The sequence below is a fragment of the Sebastes fasciatus genome, chromosome 13 (assembly GCF_043250625.1).
Source record: "Sebastes fasciatus isolate fSebFas1 chromosome 13, fSebFas1.pri, whole genome shotgun sequence".
In the NCBI taxonomy this organism is placed as follows: domain Eukaryota; kingdom Metazoa; phylum Chordata; class Actinopteri; order Perciformes; family Sebastidae; genus Sebastes; species Sebastes fasciatus.
The window spans coordinates 20340668-20367090 of record NC_133807.1 but is presented as its reverse complement, the minus strand read 5'-3'; the positions used below and the strand labels follow the sequence as shown (position 1 = coordinate 20367090).

Here is a 26423-nt window from a genome sequence, read left to right as displayed (position 1 = left end):
TTTTTATAATTTAAGTTATCTTTCCTATTCAATTGTGCCTTGTATGTTAGAAGTATTTAGTTTAGATTACAATGCCTTAATATTTGTAAATGAAATATCTTCAATAAAAAAAACAACAATAAAAATAATGGCATAGTGACATGTATTTCCGGTGAATAATTTCAAAGTAAAACCCAAATGCAAGCCATGACAAACAGAATAACGCCGTAACTCTCAAAGAAAGCAGAGGCAATGAGGACTCTTGATTTTTGTCGTTTTGAGGCTAAGCATACATCTATCTTACTTATGCTTATTCAAGATCTGTGTCGGGTAGACTGCTTTCACTGTAACACCACCTGACACGTCCTGTCTATGTCACTAGGTGGCGGTATAACACACAGTTTACTACCAACATCGTTACAGAGAAGAAGAAGAAGCTGTCATGGCGACGGCTCTGTGCTAGCAGCGTCTGAGCCGGTTAATGTTGATTATTGATTAAAGTACATCTCTCAGACAAACCACGACCAGTTTTACGACACCGAGTATATATGTAAGCCTTTTTAATTTAAATTACAGCTCAATGAAGGATAATTCAGCGTCAGAGCTGCGCTTTGACACGTTAAAGTAGCGTTAGCTCAACATGCTAACAGTCACTTAGCTTCAGTTAGCTTTGTAGTTAGCTTAGCAGTTAGCTTAGCAGTTAGCTCAGCAGATGTTGTTCAGTATGTAGCTAGTGTCCTGATAAAAGGCTGTCAACTGACCCATAACAGACTTTTTGCTATTTTTGGTCTGTACTTTAACGCTTGTGTTGTTTTCCTTGCCAAGTGATTGAGATTTAAGGTGTTAAATATCTAATTGATGTTAGCTCTAGCCATTAAAGTCAACGTTACCTTAACTAAAGGTTACTAAACATGTGTTTGATCCTCTTGTGATGATTATACGAATCAGATTACATGTTAAATTAGTGTTATTTAAAGGAGGCATGCAAATGTAAAGTTGTGTACTTTGCTTTTCTAGGCAAGAAAGTGAATGTAGTGTATTCAAATGAAAAAGAAAGTGAATTTAGTGTATGCATATGAAAAGAAAGATAATCTAGTGTACTAATATGAAAAAAGTGAACCTATTGTAAATAAATATAAAAAATAAATATCTATGTCAAAACTTTCCGTCATATATACCTGATGTTAGCCATTAAGTTAACGTTACCTTAGCTAAAGGTTACTAAACTTGTGTTTGATCCTCTTGTAATGATTATACGAATCAGATTACATGAAGTTTTCCCACCTCTTATTTTTATTTTATATACTTAATTTTTTCCCTTTTTTCAAGGCTGTTTTCATAAATGCAATCCATTTTTCGTATTTACAACAGTCTATAAACTTTGAAGTAGATGAGCTTTACAGACAAACCCATCAAGTACACTAGAGAAAACAACCTCAACATTCAAAACCGAAACAAAACCAAGAAAAGAAATAACAATAATAATAATGACAAAAAGAAAGAATAGATTAATTCAACGTAAAGCTCCCAAAACTGTTGGTGCAAATGCCAGAAACACTTGTAATTAGAATAATAGATGATTTATGCACATGTCATGTATTGGAATCTGTGTTATAATCAAAATATATTGCCTTATCAACTTCATATTTATTAAGATATTATGAAGATGTTGTTTTGCTTGCTAATCTTGTGTTTCTCCTTGTTTTTTTCCCCATACACAACAGACTACTCCAAGATAAGTAATGTCACCCACTTATTAATCTGCTGTGGATTTGGCTTCGACTTGTGCCTGTTTAGTCAAGATGAATCGTCCAAAGCCTACAACTCTCAGGCGCCCCAGTGCTGCAAAACCATCAGGTATAATGCCAAGAGCAGTGTCACTTTAAGTGTTGTTTTGAACATGGTAGCAAACAGGGTCTGAAATTCCCTGCCACTGTTGGCAGGTCACTGAACATTTCTACTGGCCACTCAAATTTGTGTCACTTCTGAAACCTATGTAGAGTCAGTGTCAGTGGTACCAGGCAGTACAAATATGAAATATATCATGTAACCTTAATCCCTGACTATGTTTAACTCAGGAATTGCCTTACAATATTTCTTAATATAAGGATAACCTATCTGCCATGATGACAGGTGACCTGCCACAACCAACGTTTACTCTGTATTTGACAGGTGCTAATTTCATTCCCTGGTAGCAAAGTAGAAGAAAATCTCAATTTACTGTGATGTATGCTTCTCCTAGGTCATCCTCCGCCAGGAGATTTCATTGCTCTCGGATCAAAGAGCCAGGGTGGAGAGCCCAAAGCCCCAGCTGTCCTGCTGAAGCCAGCATCCACAACTCTACCTGCTGACCGTAAGAGAGAGACTTCCTCCACTCTGCCCTCCTCATCGGGTCTGTCTGGCCTCACCAAGCGGCCCAAACTATCCACCACCCCTCCAGTCAGTGCTCTCGCGCGACTCGCTGATGTCGCAGCTGTGGACAAGAGGGCAATATCACCCTCAATAAAGGAGCCATCAGTGGTACCTATTGAAGGTATATCAGTTGCTTTGTAACTGTTTGTTTTTTGTTTTTTTGCAAACTTGAAAAAGCTAACACAGAAATAGCTACAATGTTATATGTATTTTACACTCACTGTCATAGCTGTAAGGAAAGTTAAAACTCCTCTTTTTTATTGCAGTGTCACCGGTAGTGCTTCTGGATGAGATTGAAGCTGCAGAGTCTGAAGGAAATGATGACCGCATCGAGGGACTGCTGTGTGGAGCAGTGAAACAACTCAAGATGAACCGAGCCAAGCCTGACATAACACTGTACCTCAGTCTCATGTTCCTGGCCAAAATCAAACCCAATGTTTTTGCCACTGAAGGAATTATTGAGGTAAGATTTTCCATTGACATTGTGTTAACATTCTTCCCCAAAGTGAACATCACAGATGTTGGAATTTGATTGGACTTTTCACCTGTCTCACTCTCGTCTCAAGGCCTTGTGCAGCCTCCTGCGTCGGGATGCTTCGATCAACTTTAAAGCAAAGGGGAACAGCCTTGTGTCTGTTCTTGCTTGCAATCTGCTGATGGCAGCCTACGAGGAGGACGAAAACTGGCCAGAGATCTTTGTAAAAGTGAGAACCTCCTGAACACTCAAAACAGTTTTATGTTTTTTGTTTTTTTTAAAGATGTTTTATTTTATCCATGTACAGTAGGAACTCTTGCAGTTTGATAATCTAAAATGTATTTTCAGGTCTACATTGAGGACTCTCTGGGGGAAAGAATCTGGGTGGACAGTTCTCAATGTAAGAATTTTGTGGACAACATCCAGACTGCTTTTGGGACAAAGATGCCCCCTAAGAGTATGCTGCTGCAGGCTGACACTGGCCGCTTTGGTGGAGATCTCAGTGCAGGTACAGTTACATTGAGAAAACACACGCTGGCTTGTTGGGTGTTAGGATTGTTGATGCAGGAAACAAGTGCTGATTATTTATGCTGCTTTGGGGTTTTTACATTTTATATTTAGGTAGCAGCCCTCATCCCTCAACCCCCGATGAGGACGACAGCCAGACTGAATTACTGATAGCTGAGGAGAAACTCAGCCCTGAGGATGAAGGGCAGATGATGCCGAGGTATGAAAACTATGCATGTAGATGTGAGGGATGCTACAGTGTACAGTCCAACATACACCACTCTAAATTGTCAGATTTGTGTGTGAATACTATTTTGTATTTATTAAATAATTTATAACGATTCTTGCAAAAGATGTACTGAGTTCCTGGACCATTTTGTCTTTTGTCTCACCCTGTGGTATACTGTAGGTATGATGAACTGGCAGAGAGCGTGGAGGACTATGTGCTTGACGTCCTCAGGGATCAGTTGAACCGCAGGCAGCCGATGGACAACGTGTCCCGAAACCTGCTGCGTCTGCTCACGGCCACGTGTGGCTACAAAGAGGCACGGCTCATGACTGTGCAGAGGCTGGAGATGTGGCTCCAGAACCCAAAAGTGAGTAACAAATATCCTGGAATAAACCACTTGTATTGCTCACTTTCCCAGTATCTCACTGGCAGTATTATCTGTCCGCAACCTGTAGTGAAATACTGCATTTGGTGAGATAAAAATGCTGGGTTAATTTGTAACAATACCTCTATAATGAAAGGTAAAAGGTAGCTTATAATGGCCACAAAAATAACTTTTTGTTTTTGTTTATGTGAAATCATGAATATGAACATGACTGTTGATTAATGAGCATTAATTGACTCTCTTTGTTTTTGTGTGCGCACAGCTCACTCGACCAGCTCAAGACCTCCTCATGTCTTTGTGTATGAACTGCAACACCCAGGGGGCAGACGACATGGAGGTGATCTCTAACCTGATCAAGATCCGACTCAAACCTAAAGTCCTCCTCAACCACTACATGCTGTGTGTCAGGTCTGTGGAGTCGCTTTTTGTCTTACTTCTAACTTGCTGTTACACACAGTGACTTACACTAACTGGTGCTTTTGGTCGTGATTCTCCAGGGAGCTGCTCAATGTTAACAGAGACAACTTGGGCACTATGGTGAAGCTGGTGATCTTCAATGAACTCTCCAATGCCAGGAATCCTAACAACATGCAAGTCCTCCACACAGTGCTGCAGCACAGCCCGGAGCAGGGTCCAAAGGTAAAACTAAAGACTTTTGAATTAATTGAACAAATAGTAGTTTGGAAATAATTTTACTATTTTAATCAGTCATTAGTGTCTGTGTTTGAATTCTATCATTTCCTCTAAATCAACATTCTTCCTGTCTTCCATTGTGTCTGTAGTTCTTGGCGATGGTGTTCCAGGACCTGCTAACCAATAAGGACGATTACCTCCGTGCCTCCCGAGCTTTGCTGAGAGAGATCATCAAACAGACCAAGCATGAGATTAACTTCCAGTCCTTCTGCTTTGGTTTAATGCAGGAGAGGAAGGAGACCAGCTATTTGGACTTGGAGTTCAAAGTATGTACTGTATATGTGTAAATCCCTCAGTCATTTCAGCTTTAATCTCTACATATATTTACACTGAACTGTTTATCTTTGTCTCTCCCATAGGAGCGTTTTGTTATCCAGGTGACAGATTTACTGACTGTCTCCATGATGTTGGGCATCACCGCTCAGGTCAAAGAATCTGGCATTGCGTGGGACAAAGGAGAGAAGAAGAGTGAGTGTTGCGTATTTGTTTTAATGATGTGTCTATTAACCATAATATGCATGATTGGCTTTGCCTTAAGGGCCAGACACACCAAACTGACCTCAAAGAACTAGCGGTGATAAAGGCCGACTGTTGCATCGCCCCACGGTGCCTTTGTCTTGGCCAAAAAGTTGCACTCGAACACACCACAAAGACTACAGCTAACGGCCAACTAGCATACGTTCTGCGACTGCGTGAGAGGAAATAACTCTCCACACCATCGGGTGGCGGTAGTCTGTATTCATCATTCAAAAAAGGGAAACCGGAAGACCGAGGACTGCGGATATACAAGCCGTTGTTATGATACGTACATGAAATAAAGCAGCGTCTGTCGACCATTTTCACACCGCTCTCACTCACCACTTAACTTCATTCCAGATGTCGATTACCAGGTCGATTACCATGGCAACGGCCGAAGCTTCAAAGCATGGGTCTTTAAACATATCTGTGGTTTGTTTCAGATCTGGAGAGCCTGAGGTCGTTTCAGAATCAGATAGCTGCCATCCAGAGAGACGCTGTGTGGTGGCTTCACTCCGTGGTTCCCACCATCAGCAAAGTCGGCGCAAAAGACTACGTTCACTGGTCAGTAACTCCACGCATCTGATGTGTTCATTGTTCAAACTGAGTGCACAAGCTAATCATGTTTTCAGCTACTTTATATGTGTGATGTCTTTCATGTTTGCAGCCTTCACAAAGTGCTGTTCACAGAGCAACCTGAGACGTATTACAAGTGGGACAACTGGCCTCCAGAGAGTGACAGGAAGTGAGTTTTCCTCCGTTATTCCAAATGAATCATGTTTTCTTCTGACTGTGTTTAGCACCGTACTAAGCTATTTTTAAAAATTATTCCTCAGTTTCTTCCTTCGCCTCTGCTCCGAGGTGCCTCTGTTGGAGGACACACTGATGCGCATTCTGGTGATCGGGCTGTCGCGGGATTTGCCCCTGGGCCCAGCCGATGCCATGGAGCTGGCAGATCACCTGGTGAAGAGGGCTGCTGGAGTTCAGTCTGATGGTGTGTGAAGATCCACTTAGGCTGTAACTGTTTATGATCACAGTTAAGCTGTGTATATTACTCTGTGGCAGAATATTTGGACATTTGGTAAACACATGTGCCTCAGTTTAATGAGCAGCCAACTTGAGTCTTTCAACTCCTTATTCACATCTTATCCTCACAGAAAAATGCTTCTTAGGAAAGTATGAACAAAGGAAATATGGTTTTCATTGTAATTGTTTGACTGCTTCTTGGCATGATCCTTGACATATCAGTTTGAATCCGTAGAGCTGACCGACTGTTTCTTTTTAAACAGATCTGGAGGTCCTGAAAGTGGAGAGGATCCAACTCATTGATGCGGTGCTGAATCTGTGTACATACCACCACCCGGAGAACATTCAGCTGCCTGCAGGGTACTACAACCATCTTTTAAAAAACACTTTCAGGTCATACAGTTTACAGTCTAAAATAACAAACGACTCTTAATGTTTAAGGTACCAACATCCAAATTTGGCGATATCCGCACTGTATTGGAAGGCATGGCTGCTGCTGCTTGTGGTGGCCGCGTTTAATCCTCAGAAAATAGGTACAGCACTTTTTCTATGTTGAATACATAAGCGTAGATTCTTAAGCTATTAAATATTCTTCATTAATATATTGTCTGACATTTCTTCCTTTAGGTTTGGCTGCCTGGGATGGCTATCCTACACTGAAAATGCTCATGGAGATGGTTATGACAAAGTAGGTGAAGGTTATTTAGAGTAGAACAGTTTCCAGGATAACAATGCTGAACTAACTAAAACACATCTCTCTATGCCTCCGTAGTAACTATAGCTACCCTCCATGCACCGTTGCGGACGAGGACACAAAGACGGAGATGATCAACAGGGAGCTGCAGGTCTCCCAGAGAGAGAAACAGGAGATCCTGGCCTTTGAGAGCCACTTGGCAGCAGCCTCCACCAAACAGACCATCACAGAGAGCAACAGCCTGCTGTTGTCTCAGCTTACCAGTCTGGATCCCCAGTAAGAGACCAAGAGGAATTATGCACCTTGTAACTAGTTGATTGTATTCTCTTTTTTTAAACTTCTCCAACCACTTTCTTTAGATTGGAGGGAGGACAGTAAACTTACACCGTCCTACTTTCTATACAGCAGACAGTTCAATCTAGCTATTACCACTAGAAAATCATTGTCAGTCTATAATGGAAGAAGTCCTGTATTAAGCTATAATAGCTTTTAAAATCTGTATAAAAGTGTTCTTACAGATGTGTGACTGTAAGATGGACTCATAGTTTTTGTTTGTGTTCAGGGGTCCTCCTCGTCGACCTCCTCCTCAGATCCAGGAGCAGGTAAAAACCCTCAACCAGTCTCTGCGTCTGGGACATCTCCTTTGCCGCAGCCGCAACCCGGACTTCCTTCTCAACATCATCCAGAGACAGGTAATGGCCATGGACACACTAATACACACTATAGGGTTGGGCGATTGGACGAATATATATTGGCTATCAACAATTGACTCAGCACATCGCCGATTGTTTTTTTTTCTTTGGCCGATGTTTTTCATTTTATTTAGCTAATTTAATGGTCTGCCTTCGAAGAACGAGAGCTACTGAGAGAGAGAGAGAGACAGGTGGGGGGGAAACAGCATGTAGAGCCGGCATATTTTTACATCTAACTCAAGCAAGGGTTTATTTTGACCAAACCAGAGTTGGTGATTGTTGGAAAGACTAACCAAGACAGTTTTGGTGAGTTTTATTTTGTTCTGTCGAGTGTGTTTTACGCTGCTCCGCCGCTAGAACAGCTGATTTCCCAGCTGAAACGGAGGGGTAGAGGGGAGTCCACAGTCTTGGAAATGCCTAAATTGGGGATGATTGGAAATGAGCCCAATTGTATTCAGCAGATGGATTTTAAGGGGTTAATTATGTAAAAGCTAAAATAGTATTTTAATTAGGGGAACTTGGGATCCTAGTACCATTTTACATTTTAACAATACAATAGGTGTTTACTTTTGGCCCATGGCCCAACACCAAGTTCCAGTTTTGACCCTCCAAGGGAAAAAGTTTGGGCACCTTTGTTCTAAGGCTTTTGTCTTCAGTGTGCGTCCTGTAACTGTACATTTTCAACCCTTCACAGGCTTCCTCTCAGTCCATGCCATGGTTGGCTGATTTGGTCCAGTCCAGTGAGGGATCCCTGGATGTGCTTCCAGTGCAGTGCCTGTGTGAATTCCTTCTGCATGATGCTGCGGATGACAGTCTGCCAATAGAAGATGATGAAGAGGGAGAGAGCAAAGAACAGAAAGCCAAGAAGAGACAAGTATGTTGATTATAACCACATACCTTACTGTTGGCAGGCAGCAATTACTGAAATTTTGTTAAAAGTTTGTATGTTTTAGCATCAAAATGCTATTTTCCCAAGCCCTTCTAAAAACCTTTTCCGAAATGACCTGATGTAGGTTTCTGCATGATGACGCTGCTAAATATGAAGTATATAAACATCCTTATAGTGAGTGTATAATCGTTACATACAGTGACTTAGATGTTGGTCGGCACGCTCCCAGTTTGGAGAATCAGATAGGAGAACCGGCATGGAAGCTAAGAAATGTACTGCTGTTATATCGCTCTCTTCAAAGCCACCAGATTCTATTCACAAAAATGATAATTTGACCTCGCAGAACACGGGAGTACATACAACCCCACATCTGAGCTAACCCTTTCAGTTATTTCCAAACCTACCACAGCTAACTTTGACTCAGCTAGTGCTAGCGTTCCCATTATTCATAACCTTATTGATTAGCTTCATGATTAGCTCATCTATGTCACTGCTTTTTGCAAACGGCTGAATAACGGCACATAAACTTGCAACATGCTAAATATATCTCTGTGCTTATTTAAATGTATGTGTAGCTTATTACAGACTCTTGGCTAATCCTGAATTATTATCTCTCTTCCTGTTAGAGACAGCAAAAGCAAAGGCAGCTACTTGGGCGGCTCCAGGATCTTTTGTTGGGTCCTAAGGCTGACGAACAGACAACATGTGAAGTGCTGGACTACTTTCTGCGTCGTCTCAGCTCTTCTCAGGTGGCATCGAGAGTTCTAGCCATGAAGGTACCGTATTGGAAGCATAAAAAAAGCATCACTAGTAGCATTGTGTTACTGTTTAAACCTGATTCCATTTACATTATATATTTGTGTGTAGGGTTTGTCATTGGTGCTGAGTGAAGGAGGCCTGAAAGATGGAGATGAGCGGGATCAGCCCATGGAAGAAGACTCTGCAGATGCTGAGCTCTTGCCAGGGTACAATTGGCTGCTACAAGACCTCCCAAAGCTCCCCTTGTTTGACAGCGTCAGAGGCATGACGTCCACTGCTCTGCAGCAGGTCAGTGTCTGACTCAACTGTAAACTGTCAACAACTGTAAATAAATGTAAACCTTTTAGGAGGTTTGGTGACAAGGAGTTTGACGGGTGTCTCGTCTGTCTGCTCTCTTGAAGGCTATTCACATGGAGACAGATCCACAGACCATCAGTGCCTATCTCATCTACCTCTCCCAGCATGCACCGGTGGAGGAGCAGGCTTCTCATAATGACCTGGCCCTGGTAATCACGGCGAGTTACTTACATTCATTACATTACATGTTTTTTCGTTAATCTGTTTTTTCGTCGAGCAGCGCTGAAGTAAATCTGATCTACGAATCGCTCTCTATAGGACGTCGCCCGGCTAATCGTCGAGCGTTCCACCATCATGAACAGCCTGTTCTCCAAACATTCCTGCAGACCCGAGTCTGATGCCGTGCTCAGTGCTTTCCTCACCATCTTCTCTACATACATCAAGCGGATGAGGAAGACCAAAGAGGGCGAGGATCTTTATAGCTGGGTGAGCATTACTAACTGAACTACATTCATCATTTACACCATGGCTAACTATTTATCACTGGCTCAAAGTAACTGAAATATCTAAGAATAAGCTGGAAGCTCCATACGCCCTAAAATCTTTATGCAATCTAAAAAAAGTGTTAAGTTGTGGGTCTAGTGACCTGGCTGTGATTACTGAATGATCTTGATAGTGAGTCCAAGAAAAAAAAAAAATACAAAAGTGAGCAGGCTTGAAAAATATGCTCTGCGGCTGCAACGGCAATTTCATCATAATTGAAGATTAATCCCAGTTTGATGTCTGTAGGATTTGACGAAAAAGGGGGGAATTGCATGATAAAACGTATCCCTGACAGACTTCTTCTTTTCTCCAGTCAGAATCTCAGGACCAGGTGTTTCTGCGTTGGACCACAGGAGAGACTGCTACGATGCACATTCTGGTAGTCCATGCCATGGTTATCCTGCTGACTCTGGGACCACCCAAAGGTAGTCCTGTTCACTCTACTGTTCAATGTTTGCAATGTTAAAGGGGCTGTAAGAACTAGGGATGCATGATGATAATAAATATATTAGATATATATAAATATTGGCATTAGGGATGTATCGACACCGAATCGAATATCGGGCCGATATTGACTCGAATAGCTGTATCGGTGATAATGGGGCCGATCTACTCAATTCAGTTCTATGTTTATATACTATATACATTATATACTGGAATTTGAATTCCTGTTTAAGTTTTTTGAAGATTTTATTTTACCAAGTTACTGGTGTATGATTTTATTATTTTGATAACTAATTCAGTAAGTTTATATCTATGTATTTGTATGTAATTACATTTTGTTTTAAGTTAGGAGAGCAATGTATAAGTCACACTTACACATAAAAGACTAATCCCAGTCACAGTGAGGCATACAGCTTATTAATTAAACACTTGTATCGGATCGGTACGCGGAATCAGCCAATACCTACAGTCCAGGTATCGCTATCAGTATCGGGACTGAAATAGTTAGTTTGGTGCATCCCTAATTGGCATTGGCCAAAATAGATATCGGCAGAAATCCAATATCGTGCATCCCTAGTAAGAACATGTTTACCATTGTTCATATTTACAGGAGAGAGTGATTTCTACGCTCTTTTGGACATTTGGTTTCCCGACAAGAAACCTCTACCCACGGCCTTCCTGGTTGACACCTCAGAAGAGGCCCTCCTGCTGCCTGATTGGTTGAAACTGAGGATGATCCGATCAGAGGTTTCTCGATTGGTTGATGCAGGTACAACTTGCCATAACACACAAAAATATGTGTTGGTCACCATGTAAATTCATTTGTAATTTTTAATGGAACAATACATGTTTTCCCCCTCAGCTTTACAAGACCTGGAGTCTCAGCAGCTGCTGCTGTTTGTACAGTCATTTGGCATCCCTGTATCCAGCATGAGTAAATTGCTGCAGTACTTGGATCAGGCGGTCTCTCATGATACACAGACGCTGGAACAAAACATCATGGACAAGCGTAAGAGAGCTGCAGATATCTTACTTTTGAAATAGTTTTAAGATTTTGAGATTATAGTCCTAAAATATTTATGATTAATCTCATTTTGTATTCATCCTGCAATAGACTACATGGCCCACCTGGTTGAAGTGCAACACGAGCGAGGTGCCACTGGGGGACACACTTTCCATTCGTTACTGAGCTCCTCTCTTCCTCCACTCAGAGGTTGGTGTTTCAGGTTATATTATATGACATTTAAGTCATTTTTGCTATTAATTTTCTAGATTACTCACATTAAAAGTGTACAAGTTTATACATTTGTTTAACAATACTAAGATTTTTTTATACTTGCACATAATCTTAGATGACACAGGGCTTTAAATGTAAAGTGTCTGACAAAAGATGTACCAGAAAATGTATGAAAATAATCTAAATTGGTCCATGTCCTGACTACATCCCTTCTGACAGATTCTGCTGAAACAAGTAAGGTCAAAGTTACCGTGGAAACGCCCCACAGCTCTGTGAAGATGAGAGCAGCCAGTCAGCTTCCTGCAGTCGGGCCTGATGACGATCTCGCTGGCATGTTGCTTCAGGTGGGATTTACGAGCTGTTTTATTCTCAGTTCTTTGTCTTGTGAATTTTTTAAACACAATTCTTTGTGGGCTAGAAGTCAATTGTTGATTGAAAAATTCACCAATAAACAATCGTTTATTCGTGGAAACCGCTTATAGTGATCACGGTTACATTGATCAACCGCATATGTAGTAATCAAGTAGTCTGCTTACAGTGTTCATTTTGGGTCTTTTCATACATGATAACATATGGAAAAATATTTGAATACTACATTAGACTAACGTACATTTTTTACTTACTAGAAGAAAGACGTGCTCAATAAGCGGTTTCCACTGTTGTCATTCCAAGCTGTTGTTGAGTCACTTATGTGTCAAACTGACCTGTTTCTGTTTCCTTTGCTTTAACAGATATTCCCCTTAAAAGTGGACCCCCGCTGGCACGGCCCCCCTCCCAGTCAGCTCTCTCTGGCCCTGCAGCAGGCCCTTGCTAAAGAGCTGATGCGGGCCAAGCAGGGCCAAATTCAGCAGGGTGGGTTGGCATTTCGGCTCCTACAGGCCATAGCAGCCCTGCTCACCTCTTCTCACGCAGGGCCTATTGTCATATCAATGCACCACAGCCACGCCCTCTCCTGCCCTCTCATGCGCCAACTTCACCTCTACCAGGTAAGGCTCATTAACAGTCGGTGCATAATTCCATGTTGAGTCATAAAACATTGGAATACAAGTCTTTTTTTCTTGTTTCTTCCAGCGTCTCGTGTCCCAGGACATGGCTTTCTCCTCACTGTTCCTGAAGGTCATTCTTGAGATGTTAATCTGGTTAGACAACCCAACCGTGGAGGCAGGACCCCTAAAGACTCTGTTAAAATCCTTCGCTGGTCAGAACTCTAACAAACACAGGCACAATGATGGTGAGCACCTCAACACATTATCTTTTCAAATGTTCATTCATTGTAGATAATCAGTGTGTGACAAGTGTCTCTGCCCCGCAGTGCGTACAGGTTTTCTCCACCTGGCTGAGACTTTAGCATATCGCAGAGATATTGAAGCGCCGCTGATGGCCGTCATTGCAATGCTGAAAGCTGGAGACAGATGTAATGCAGAAGCAGAGCTCATTGGGAAAGGTATTAATAGAGTCTTTGTGTGGATGATGTGAGCATGTATTGAATTTGTGTGAACTGAGCATCAGATTTAGTGTTTCAAACAGTAGTTAAATAATTAACTGATTGACAGAATTAATCTATCATAGTCTTAAAACGTGATGTATTGATTTATCAGGTAGAAAGTTTTTTTATTTATGATTTATCAAGTAAAACTGACAACTGTTTAGTATAATTGCAAATGTTGTTTTTTTAGCAGTGACTGGCAATGTCCTTTTAACTTAGATATATCCATTATTATTACCCTGTAGGGTGTTTGGTATTTTTTCAGTACAGCAAAAGTTCTTATGTTCCATTTTACATTTTTTAACAATAGTTTTTTTTAGAAAAGTATATATTTTGACACTTAAAATTGAAACTATAGAACTCTCCCAGAACCATTTTAGGTTTTTCACAGCAGCATATATTTTATTAAGGGATTTGTGTGCAGTAGATTAGTGCTGAGTCAAAGTGTAAAAACTTTGACGGCAATATTTCAAAGCCTGTGATTCCCTGCATAGAAGTGGCAGCTCTCGATGCATAAAAGATAATTTCACTCGTTCGTACACTCTCCTCACCAAAAATGTTTTTTTTTCATTTAGTCTGCTTTAATTTGTGCCCTGTAAAACCGAACCAGACTAAATAGAAAACATACCAAAAGTATCAATTCGGACTAGCCAAACAGACTATGGCTTGTGAAAGCGCCCTTAGTTCTAGTTTTATTACATAAGGATGCATAATGTCAATCCAACACTAAGCATGCTGTTTTTTGTATTATATTCCAGTGTTACAAGGGCTGATGGAGGTGAAGTCGCCGTATTTGGAGGAGCTGCTGTCTCTGTTGATGACTGTTGGTACACAGAACGGGACAGCCGGCCCTGTTGCCACGGTGATTTCCTTGCTGCTTCAGGAAAGTGAGGAGCGAGCTGTGAAAAAGGAAGTGGATTCTAACAAGTGAGCACCGCAATTCTATTTCCCTCTCAAGTCATGCAAGAAACATTTATATTTGACAGGACTAAATGACAAACACGGCTGCCTGTGACAAAAAAAAAAAAACTAGCAAAGCGGCGCCCGCTGTCTGTGGCCTTGTACTGCTATTGGATTTGGTTCGGAAAGGTTTAATTGGTTTTGCAGCTTTACATTGGCTTTACAGATTCACTTGCTGTGAAAATCATAGAACATTTACTTTACCGCTTCAGGTACATACTGAAAGGTTGCTCTTTGACACATGCAAGGTCTTGTCCAAGGATTGCATGTAGATAAAGTGATAGCACGTTTTTGTCTAGCGTGTCTGATCATTGTTAGAAAAGGGAGTGTCTTGATTTAACTGTAGAAGTTGTGTAACTACAGTGTGAAACATTTTGTTATCACCAAGACAGATTCCAAGTGACCTCAACATCAGTGTTTTCTCATATATTCATAATTCAATTATGAGCGCCGCTGCTAAAATTCCACATGATCATTAATATCCTCTGCTCTCGTGTTTCACCGAGTGAGGAGCTTAGCCTCTTCACACACACGGAGCAGCAGAGGAGAGACAGGTGAAGTGAAGATAATGTTGTCGGTACCGGTTACAAACAGGCTCGGTAGTGAAAGACACGCTAACTTGCAGCTGATGGATTCTGTGCTTTTGTGTTTTGAGCTGAGCAAGACCAGAGAATATTCGGTTAAAACAGATCGGTGATGCTGTTTTGCCCTGTTTGTTCTCCGTGAAGTTTGCTGGAAGTGATGTAATGTAGCCTCAGCGCATTTTATGTGGACTGAGCACTGCGCTGGACACAAATAGCCTGTTAAATGCTACATTGCTTGTCAGCAGCCGGTCATATGGTAGGCAATTTGGCCTTGTGGGCTCTGATTAATTTGGCATGCAGTTAACACAACAGTCATCATTTTGTTTTAATGAAAACTCAACTACTGGCATTTGCTCCTGGTGTTCTTCACCAGGAGCAAATGAATAAGGAAATAACGTGAGTAACAGGCAAACCAGCTTTAAAAGTGACTGCACTATAAGTGCTGTCCGGTGGATCTAGTTTATGCCGATGTTAAGAGTGGTTAATGAGGATTTTGAAAAGTAACTGATAGCTAAATGTTTGGAAAAGTAACTGATAAATGTCTAAAGAAAACTTAAAAGTGTTAAATTTGAGAACAGAATTTGGTGTAGAGGTATGTAGTAGAATGAGTAGCCGCTCTCAGAGTGGGTCTGGCACCCCAAAGCAGTCGACCTCGGGGAAACGCTGAACGTTAAAGGTATTATTGACAACACTGATAACATTCAGCCACTAGTTGTCGCATCCTCCCTCCCCGTTACATTGCATTTACTTCACAACAAGTCGTTGCCAGGCACTTGCCGTCAATCTCATCCATTTATCCGTTTTTTCCACACTAACTGACGACCCGGAGATATCACGTGATACCAACATCGTTTTACTTTTGGCTCACAACCACTTTAATTTTGGACCCGCCAACATTTTAAAAATAATTAATTAACAATCATAAAATTGTTTTCAGGAAATGCCATATTTTGATTCGGCACCTTTCTAAAGGCTCTGTGGATGGATTACTTTTTAAAATATTCTGTGTACATAGAAATGTTATCAATAAGACCTTTAATGATAACATTTTTGATTTGTTGGTTGTAATGAACCAGCACATTGGGCACATGAAGCACATGAACATGGTGCATAAGATCTTTTGCTCAGTTGTATTCTGAGGTCTTGATTAAAGCTATCGGACCTGAATAGGTGTTCAGTCACATGTCCATAGAGGTAACCTTTCAGTTGCATCTTGCCTGCAGCTCCGAGGTGACAAAGTCAGGACTGAGCTCAGGGCTGCTGGTTGATTGGCTGGAGCATCTCGACCCTGAGGTCACTTCAGTGTGTCCAGACCTTCAACAGAAACTGCTGTTTGCCCTCAACAAGGTAAGATGAGCATTGCCTGCAGATAATGTACCTCTCTTGTCTTATCATACTGGATTAAGTGTTTGCTTGGCGTTCCTGATGCATCCTTTCCTATTTCTTTATTTCAGGCCAGAGGAACCCCGGCCTACAGACCTTATCTGTTGGCCTTGCTTACACATCAGTCAAACTGGTCCACCCTCCTGCAGTGTATCAGCGCTCTTCTCAGCAAGCGCAGAGACTACAAGTACACCCATTTTTTAAAAACATTTTGTCAGCCACTTTTTCTGGTGTGAGTGAGAGATTATGTTAAGTGTCTGTGTAACGTTTTTCAGACTTGATCCATCATCAGCCTTGGATTTCCTGTGGGCGTGCAGCCACATCCCGCGTATCTGGCAAGGACGCGACCAGAAGATCCCTCAAGTAAGTATTGAAAGCCCACATACAAGTTTTCACCAGTGTTCATTTTGGCAGCTATTTTAGATTTAGTCTTAAAACAAAAATGCTTATTAATTTTAGTCCCATTTAGACATTTTTATCCTTCATAGTATTAGTCTAGTTTTAGTTGCCGAAAAATCATTAGATTTTATTTCATATAAAATGTTATCCTATCATTATCTGATGAAAAACACAGGTTGAATGATTAAGAATGCAGCTTTGTAGTTAGTTTGAGTCCTCCGAACTGCTCATTAGTGATGCGCGGTTCAGTCGCACCCACCAGTCCGTTTTGAGAGCCAATCCGCCCACCTAACATGTAAAGATATGCGTTACTCAACCACCCGAACCCAACCCGACCCGCAAACTGCCAACTTTATGCATTATAGTAGCACAGTTGTCAGGATTGAGGTGTGAGATAAGAAAGACAGAGACGGACCGAGCGCTGCCGCAGCACGACTCTCTGACAGAGTGGCAGAGAGAGAGGAAGAGAAGGTGGAAGGTGACAAAAATAAAGAGAGATTTTGGTAAAGTTTTTATTTTTTAAACTACATCTTAGTCTTGTCTTTTTCGTCAACATTACATGTTTGATATCGTCACCGTTAGTGTTTAATGATGTCGGTGCCGTCTCGTCATCATCTCGCATCTCATATTTTGTCATCGTTTTTGTTATCGTTTTTGTTAACAAAATTGAACACTGGTTGTCACCCTTTTTTCTGCATTTTTGATGAGATTGAAGTCAGAGAGAGTTCATTGTATTTTTCTTTTTGTCTGTTCAGAAGAAAACAGAGAAGTTTGTGCTACGACTCAGCTCTGAGGAGCTCCTCAGCCTGGTGGACCTGATCTTGTCAGAGTCGGAGCTCAACAGTCGCGACTCACCCCACGATGACAAAAGGAGCTTGGACCAGGCCTCCTGCTCCCTCATCCAGTCCAGGCTGCCGCTCCTTCATTCCTACTGCAGCGGAGAGATGGAGAACATCAAGAAAGTCTCAGAGTACCTCATAAACTGCACAAAGAAATGGGAGGACAGGTAAGCAGTATATTCATATTGCTTCAGCGCTGATCTACTATTCTCAAAACGTTCCTCTATCTCTTCCCTTCATATTCGAAGACACATACTGTATGCTCATCACCTTTTGTCGTGTGAGGTTCACCAAAGTGCCCAGCCCATCCATTTCGACACATTGCATTGTTCTTTCTAATTAGCCCAAATACGGAAAGTCATTTTTTTTGTCCTGTTATAGTGTGCTGATAAACTTGGGGGTAAATCGCACTAGATTTTCCTTCTCAGTGCAGATGAACTTTTCAGACTTCCTCTGTCAGCCACAATGCTGTGGACCAGGGAAAACTCGATAATTAGGTCTATTGGTGTGAAATTAAAACCAGCAGAAGTCGTCTGTACTGTGATCTCTTTAAAAGCTCAGTGTATTATAATGAAGCCAAGAGGATTAAGGCTGAAGCTCTAAACTTGCCTGTGTTGTGAATTCCTGCTCTGACTTAGCTGTCAGAGATCAGGGTGCAACTCTTTGTGGAGGCAAACCCTTCTTTCATGAATATGTCTCTGGTTATTAAACCACTTTAATGAGGAAACTTTGGCCAAGGTCAAGCAAAATTAGCTTCCGAATTACAGTATTTTAAGTACAGCTAAGCTGTCTGGTAAAATTGTTGCTCGCGAAAATATGGCAGGATAAAAATATGTTGAAAGTAAAGGGTTTTGGCCTTGTGTTGAATAAACACTTGATTGTATGTTGAGCATTCTTCTTGGGAAACCTCGCTATCAGATAAGCCGGTGTTTATTCCAATTACACGCCAACTATTGAACAACAGACGGACTCTTTACTCTTGGTCAAGGTCGCTCTGATTTGCTTAATTCATAGCTGTAATAAATCTCTTCAGTTAGAGAGAGTGCATCATTTGAGCCTGACAAGAGCCTTAACGGATTTTATGAAACCACAGTAACTTCAAGGCAAATGCCTCAGAATTACATTACGCTATTCATGTGCCTAGTTTGTATGTGTACATTAATTATTGTCGCTTGTAGACAAACAATAGAAGTGCTTTATCGTGCTCTAATCTGTGATCTCATATCAGCTCTGTTCATAATCCGTTGAAAGAGAATTTGACAAAACTCGAGGTAATTTTTCTGTAAAACCGAGAACATCGTTTTCTTTATAATAATATTATAGAGTGAAGCTCACTTGAGTTGTGACAAACTTTCTGTGGCTGCACAAAATTGGTCAACCAGTCACTGTCAATTAAATAGCTTCAAGCCACACAACTCAATAACATCAGGGATTACAGTCTTTATTATTCTGTTACACAGCTTTACCATGGACAGCTGAACTGTCCTGAGCCATAAATAAAATGTATTTCCCCTAAAGTGAATGGCACATTCCTGTAGATGGTGCCTTGTTTCTAAACCATAGCATACCGTTTTGTTTGTTTTGTCTTTCAGTGCGATGATTAAGCGGTGCCAGAACTTGCTGCTGCAGATCTATCTGCACTTCCCTGAGGTCATCCAGCACGTTACCCTGCCTGAAGGCACCTTTAGCAGTGGAGGGGCAGCAGACGGCAGCAGCTGCAAGGTAAGAGATGTCTTACCTGTTTCATAGACCACATAGTTCTTAACATCTAAATACCTTTTGGGTAACACTTTATAATAACTGCACGAGATGAGGCATTAGTTTAAGTGTTAGTAAATACTTAATTCAGCATTTATAAAGCATTTTTTCGACATTAAGTAAGGGATAATGTACAGCGAGCCGGTCATTGTTGTGAAATAAACCCAAGACGGGGCGATGCAGGACCCTGAAGGGGTTTATTTCACAACAATGACCCGCTAGCGGTACATTATCCTGCTTATTTCATGGCTAGTTATTTAAGAAATCAATAATATAACACAAAAACGGTCCGCCAGAATCCGAAATCAGAACTGCGTCCATAGCAACGATCTGTTATACATAGCAACGGTCTTCTATAAAGAAATAACAGACCGTAGAACGCTGTGATTGACCAATCGGAATAGAATAAATTATTATACTGTATGTATAAATGTAAATCTAAATGATCTTATGAACCATTGACAACTCCTAAATAACTAGTTTGTAATTGATTGACTTTATTTAAAAATGGTTAATCCATCATCTCACATAGATGAGTTTATTAATCAAGAATAAAACATGTATAATTGTTTATGAATTACATACTAATGTGTATTAATGTAGGAACAATGCTTTATAAATGATGAATTCAGTATGTACTAATACTTAACTAATTGTTCATAGGGTGCAGTTATTATAAAATGTTACCGTTGTGGATAGTGACATTTGAATGTTTATGCCCTCCTACATGGTATCGTTTAATATAATATATATAATAGAGATGTCATACTGTACTTAGACCAGAGGCTCTTCACATTGAGTCAAATATCTGGTTAGATTTAATAGGAACTTCCTTAATACATTTGGATATTACAGAGTAAAACCAGGACAAGCAACAGTAACAAATACACTGCAATATTCCATAGCTTATCACAAAATGGGTCACGAGTCATGACCTATAGCCTTCATCGAGCTCTATAGCCTTCACACTCCACTGCACTTCACAGGAAGCAATCATAATGCTTAAAATTGGGATCTAATGTAATGACCATCTTCTTGTACTAAAAAACAACAACCCTATTTCATCTGTAGTTGACAACTCAAAGAAAAAAAATGTCTTTTTTGGATTGAATAATAATGGTAAATACTTATTGCATGTATTTTTCCCCAGCTTGACGTCCTGGTGCATCGCCTGGTCACACTGCTTGCTGATATAGGAGACACAAAGTCTGTTGAGGGCCGCGTGTCTGATGCCAACCTCGCATGCAGGAAGATGGCTGTGTCACATCCTGTCCTCTTGCTCAGGTGAATAAAAACCAACCTAGGTGGTACTCTTTGCAGTAGTACATATAGCAATACTGACTGTAACACTGTTCTTCCTTTCCTTTTTTACCCCCCAGACACCTGCCTATGGTTGCAGGTCTCTTACACGGTCGCATTCACCTAAACACGCAGGAGTTTCGGCAGCAGAACCACATGATGTTCTTCAGCAATGTGCTCGCCATCCTGGAGCTGCTGCAGCCGCTTGTTTTCCACAGCAACCACCAGAGGGCGCTTCAAGACTGCGTTCTGTCCTTTATGAAGGTCCTTCGGGTAAGGCGGCTCACACACTGTCAAGTCTTCACCATAGGATTTAGCCTTGAGATCAGACGTAACCACTTGCTTCAAATCAGAGTTTTACAATGTTCATATATGTGTTTGTGCATCTTCTCCCTCGTAGAACTTCCAGAGGACTCGTTCTCCATTGGTCTTCATCAACAAGTTTTTGCAGTTCACACAGAAATACATTACCTACGATGCAGCGGCCGCCATTCCCTATTTACAGAAGCACTCTGACATCTTGCAGTAAGTACATCATGGCAAACCATCATTGAGTTTACCGTATTTACAGCAACAACAGCTTTGTTAGAGATTTGCTGTTTCTCCTGCCAGGGGTCTGTGTGCAGAATACCCAGACCTGGTTCAACTGAAATCTCTACTGGCTGGACTCACTCTGCCAGTGAAAAGGTCTTCTGCAGAGGATTCATCAGAAGACAGAGATGGTGAGCACAGGAGGGTCTTTTGACTTCATGGTGTTGTTACAGAGCCCACATATATCTGAAACATAAGAACATTTAAAATGTATCAGCATTTCTTTCTTGTCTTGATACATGGTGACATCTTATGTATTAAAGGGATAGTTTAGTTGTTTTGAAGTGGGGTTGTACGAGATACTTATCCATAGTGGGTATATTACTCACCGTAGATGACAGTCAGCACGCCCCCAGCTTGGAGAAGCATACAGGAGCACGGACACCGGACCAAAACAAGACTGTGTTGTGGACGGGGATGGAAGAAAAATGTATTTTAGCCGCCTAAAAGTGCACACTATATTAAGAATATATTCTTTATCTTGCCGTCAGACAGCCCATTCCTTGTCCTTTCCGACAGAGGACTGAGATGAAAGTGAAACTTATCTATGCTCTCTCCAAAGCCATCAGGCTCAAATGGCAAAAACAGTATAGATACTATTCACTTTCAGTTCAGTTCGCCTTTGGAAAATATCCTAAATATAGCGTACACTTAAACAGATTTTTTTAGGTGGCTAAAATAAATTGTTCTGCCATCCCCGTCCACAGCACTGTATGGCTTTACTCCAAGCTGGGGGCGTGGCGACCATCATCTATTATGGATAAAGAACCTCATACAACCCCACTTCAAAACAACCAAACTGTCATTTCAAGTCTAAAGAGCCACTATAAGCGTAGCCCTAAATGAGCGGGATAATGTACAGCTAGCAGGTCATTGTTGTGAAATAAACCCCTTCAAGGCGATGAGAGACCCCTCCGCATCGCCCCGTCTGGGTTTATTTCACAACAATGACCCGCTCGCTGTACATTATCCCTTACTTGATGCCTAGTGACGTTTTACGCATTAAAGGGATAGTTCGGTTGTTTTGAAGTGGAGTTGTATGAGGTACTTATCCATAGTAGATGATGGTTGGCACGCCCCCAGCTTTGAGAAACAAGAGAGGAGTACTGACACCACAGCAAAGCAATACAGTGCTGTGGACGGGGACGGCAGAAAAAAATATTTTAACCACCTAAAAAAAAATGTATATCCGTTTAAGTGTATGCTACATTTAGAATGATTCCACTACTTTATCTTGCCGTCAAACAGCCTTCTCCTTTCAGAAGGGGAACTGAACTGAAAGTGAAACGTATCTATGCTCTCATCAAAGCCAGCAGGCTCAGATGACAAAATCAGTATAGGAGACATTTAAACAGATTTTTTTTAGGTGACTAAAATATATTTTTCTGACATCCCCGTCCACAACACTGTATTGCTTTGCTCCGGTGCTCCTGTCTGTTTCTCGATGCTAGAGGCATGCAGATCATCATCTACTGTAAGTAATACACCTACTACGGATAAGTGCCTCATACAACCCCACTTCAAAACACCCGAACTATCCCTTTAAGTCTAAAGAGCCACTGCTGCACTTTTCTTGCAAACTACAATTCTGCTAAATAATTGCTTTTGCTCTTTAGCAGACGACATGGCCACCGGTTCCCTGCCCCTCGTCAACATATCTGCCTCGGTGTCGCTGAGCGCGGCTGACATGACAATGTACTTGAAGAAGATGTCGAGAGGAGAGGCAGTCGAGGGTAACAAACACACCGCTGCAGCAATTTCCCATGTATAAATCCTGTATCATAATGAGTAATACGCTGCTTTTTCCCCCGCCTGCGTTAGATGTGTTGGAAGTGTTGACAGAGGTAGATGAGAAGTCGAGGAGGAGCCCAGAGATCATCCAGTACTTCATTGTGAGTCATAAACAACATAAACCAAAAAAAAAAGGTCAAGGGTAGTACCTGTCGGCGTGTAACGCATCAATCACCACCTTGTGTCACTGTTTGTAGAATGATCTGCAGAGACTCATGATGTCGTCTGAGGAGTTGTGTCGGAACATGGCCTTCAGTCTGGCTCTACGCTGCATCCAGAATAATCCCTGGTAAGTTTAGAGCACTCTTAAGACAAACCATCTACAGAGAGAAAGAAACAAGATGAGTAGTGATACATATCTATCAATCAATCTTCAACATATCTGTCTGCCTACTTTTATCGGTTGCCATTTACTTTTCACTATGTAATACTGTGTTTGCTCTGCTGCAGCCTAGCAACAGACTTCCTGCCAACTTTCATGTACTGTATGGGCAGCGGTAACTTTGACGTGGTACAAACGGCTCTCAGGAATCTTCCAGAATATGTGCTTCTCTGTCAAGGTAAGAAGATACTCTTTAGTTCAATTCCTGTTGACATTGAATTTAACTAAAGTGCCTGTTCCTCTTGTAGTCACATGACACGCAATATTTTTTTAGGAAGGCAAAAAGTGATTTAACGAGGCATGCACCTAGTCAGAGTCACGCAACCTTGTGCTTTTTTTCCTTCACAGAACACGCAGACATCTTGCTCCACAAGGCATTTTTAGTGGGTATCTACGGCCAAATTGACACCAGTTCAATGATCGCAGAGTCTATGAAGGTCCTTCACATGGAAGCAACAACATAACGACAAAGCGTAAAACTCCACAGCCCATTAAAAATAGTGTCATTCATTTTCTGCATTCCAGAGATAGATTATTTTTTCATTGCCTTTAATTCAAATTCAAATTCAATCTCTGACTCTTCAATGGTACGGATAAAAGGATCCACCAGGGAGGTGGTAGCTACCAGTAATATAATAACTTCTGGATCATCTAGTGACTTCAAAGAATGCATTAAAATTCCCTCTAAATTAGTTGAAAATGTAATAATTAAAACTGTTAAATTGCTGTTAATATAATAATGCCACAATTAGTACATTTATTACTTCTTAAGGGATGTAAGGATACATTAACCAATAATTAAAAAAAGATAACAATAATTAGAATATTATTAGCTGATATTATAAAATCAGTTTAAGACAACAATATCCAAAATGATTAACTGAATATGTTAATATAATAATAGATATTATAAATTTTTTTTAAATGGTTTAATTAAATTGAAATTAAAACATCTGTTATTGCATTTTCAGACATTTTTGTGGGAGTTTTTGCACTTCTGCAGTTATTAAATTACTAACATTATTACTAAATGCAGAGCTCAGTGTGTATTTGGAAAATTGCACACTATTTTCAGCTTGATATTTTCAATAGTTTGAATATGAAATATCAACATTATTGAACAATTAAAAAGCAGACTTCATATGTAGTTAATGAACAACAACAAAAAAATATATTTCTGCTCATGGTCCCCCATCCAGTGTTGCATCTGTATGACAGCAATTTTGCTTTAATTTTCCTCCTTTCTATCAAAATGATTAAGAGCAAGAAGCCAATCTGACAAAATGTATTATTGCCTGAATACAATGTTAATTGTGAATTATTTAAATAGCTCAAAAGATTGGTCCTTTCTCTTTAAGTTACAATGCTTTACTGTTACCTGAACATCATCTTTGAGCCACTTTGATGTGAACTGAATAAACATACCTTGTGGAATATGTCTTCTGATTTTTCATTCAGCTTTACCTGAAAGTGAAACATATTTCAGCCGTTAACCGCTGTAGTTCAAGGATACAATGGAAATATTTTATCGCTATTTAATTGGAAAGCAGTTTAATGTTGAAATTGTAAAAACGCAAATTTCACAAGAACCAATTATTACCTTTCAGAATAATATTTTAGCACCTCAAACAAGATGGAAGGGAAAAAATAATGGCGCAAGTTTTGTGGCCTTTTCATTTCATTCCAATAATTCTCGAATCCTGATAAAAATGGAAACAGCTGTCAAAAGGTACCGCTTGCTCTTCATTGGCGTGTAGCAGACAAATTAACGGCGTGATGGAAACCATTTTGCCATGAAAGTGCGAGTTGTTTTGCCCAGTGCCACTGACTTCATCTGAAAACCTCTTGATGGAGTCAAAGAGATAAGTTAAACAACGTGAAGGCATGCCGGTAAACCAGGAAAGTGGACGTCCCTATTGATAGTAAATTAACCATGGCGGTAATTGTTCAATCACACAGACCAAAGGGGGCTTTGAAGACGTGATGTGGGTAGGCCATTTTACAGCACAGACTACTGCTGGTGTTTTGTTACACAGGAGGACATGAAGATGAAGCCACGGCATGGTTAAGGAAGGGTGAGACATGCCCACACTGGTGGGTCAGTGGAATCTGTCATTCAGAAATAACAGGCATTCAATGGGATACCTGGGCTGGCTGGCTGAAAGCAGCTCGTCTCAGACTACATTAACGCAGCTTTTCTTTTAAAATGTAACACAGTAACCACAGCTAGAGGTCAAAGTGCTATACATTATGATCAAAAACAGCCTACTTTTATTGTATAAAACAAGGACATACTGAAAACCATGTTTCTTTTATCTATTTGGGCAACAACAACATATAGAAATATGCTGAGTTGTGACAAAGTCATGTATAGATTTAGGGCCATTGTAGGTAAAAAAAAAATATGGAACGGGGGGGAGATTAAAATTTACAAGAAAAATTAAAATTAAAAATTTACAAGAAAAATACTTTGATATTCTTTGAGACTAAAGTGGAAAATTTACAAGACAAAACTCACAAATTCACAAAATTGAAGTCATAAGTTTAGGAGATAATAACTTGGAAAAGGCCCTGAAAGATACATATACACGTTTTCTTTCATGTTCTTTATTAGGGGTGGGGGGGAAAAATGGATTCACTTATGTATCACAATTTTTTTCCCCAATTTTGAAATAGATTTCTTAATGCCAGAATCAATATATTTGCTTAATTTGAGTGTATTCGGAGGTTTATCATATTGCGGTAACGTGCAGTCAAGCCAACTGTCGCTCATCTCCGTGGTCAAATCAGGCGACGCTACACCCATAGAGATATAGAGCACCCATATACTGGCAATTATATTAATTAAATACAATACCACTACATACCAAATTTAAATAAATACCACTAATTTGTGAGAGAAATGTCTATTTAATTGTTTTGGTTGCTGGAAAACATTAAATAAATATTTCCTGATAATTACTGATATATTGGACTTCAGGACATCTCTGACTACATACATGCTGAAAATCAAACATTTTTACTGCATCAATTTAGATAATTTAGATATTAGAAGTGTATGATTAAACTTTTTAAGTTAAAAAGGTTAACAAAAATCGCAATACATATCGAATCGGGAGATAGGTGTATTGTCCCAGCCCTAAAAAACATGTTTCTTTTATCTATTTGGGCAAC

General features: G+C 40.5%; 1 protein-coding gene across 4 annotated transcripts; it reads left to right on the top strand.

The window, feature by feature from the left end:
- Nucleotides 1-371: 371 nt before the first annotated feature.
- ints1 (integrator complex subunit 1) lies at nucleotides 372-24683 on the top strand. 4 transcript variants are annotated; one of them, XM_074656057.1, is made up of 48 exons: nucleotides 372-529; nucleotides 1704-1836; nucleotides 2222-2512; nucleotides 2658-2854; nucleotides 2958-3095; nucleotides 3215-3374; nucleotides 3488-3593; nucleotides 3783-3969; nucleotides 4250-4395; nucleotides 4485-4626; nucleotides 4770-4946; nucleotides 5040-5148; nucleotides 5640-5760; nucleotides 5864-5941; nucleotides 6033-6190; nucleotides 6486-6582; nucleotides 6664-6755; nucleotides 6850-6910; nucleotides 6995-7192; nucleotides 7479-7608; nucleotides 8303-8482; nucleotides 9124-9273; nucleotides 9365-9544; nucleotides 9658-9762; nucleotides 9872-10039; nucleotides 10410-10521; nucleotides 11151-11309; nucleotides 11403-11549; nucleotides 11655-11753; nucleotides 11997-12121; nucleotides 12509-12763; nucleotides 12849-13008; nucleotides 13090-13221; nucleotides 14022-14190; nucleotides 16031-16154; nucleotides 16262-16377; nucleotides 16466-16553; nucleotides 17345-17595; nucleotides 19021-19150; nucleotides 20337-20470; nucleotides 20566-20758; nucleotides 20886-21010; nucleotides 21098-21207; nucleotides 22696-22809; nucleotides 22898-22968; nucleotides 23065-23156; nucleotides 23318-23427; nucleotides 23598-24683. In XM_074656057.1, exons 2-48 carry the CDS (start codon nucleotides 1782-1784, stop codon nucleotides 23711-23713), a joined length of 6558 nt encoding a protein of 2185 aa, XP_074512158.1. In that variant the 5' UTR covers nucleotides 372-529; nucleotides 1704-1781; the 3' UTR covers nucleotides 23714-24683. The 4 variants fall into 4 exon arrangements, with proteins under 4 accessions (XP_074512158.1, XP_074512157.1, XP_074512156.1 ...); XM_074656056.1 differs by having other exon boundaries at nucleotides 22693-22809; XM_074656055.1 differs by having other exon boundaries at nucleotides 9658-9771.
- Nucleotides 24684-26423: the final 1740 nt, after the last annotated feature.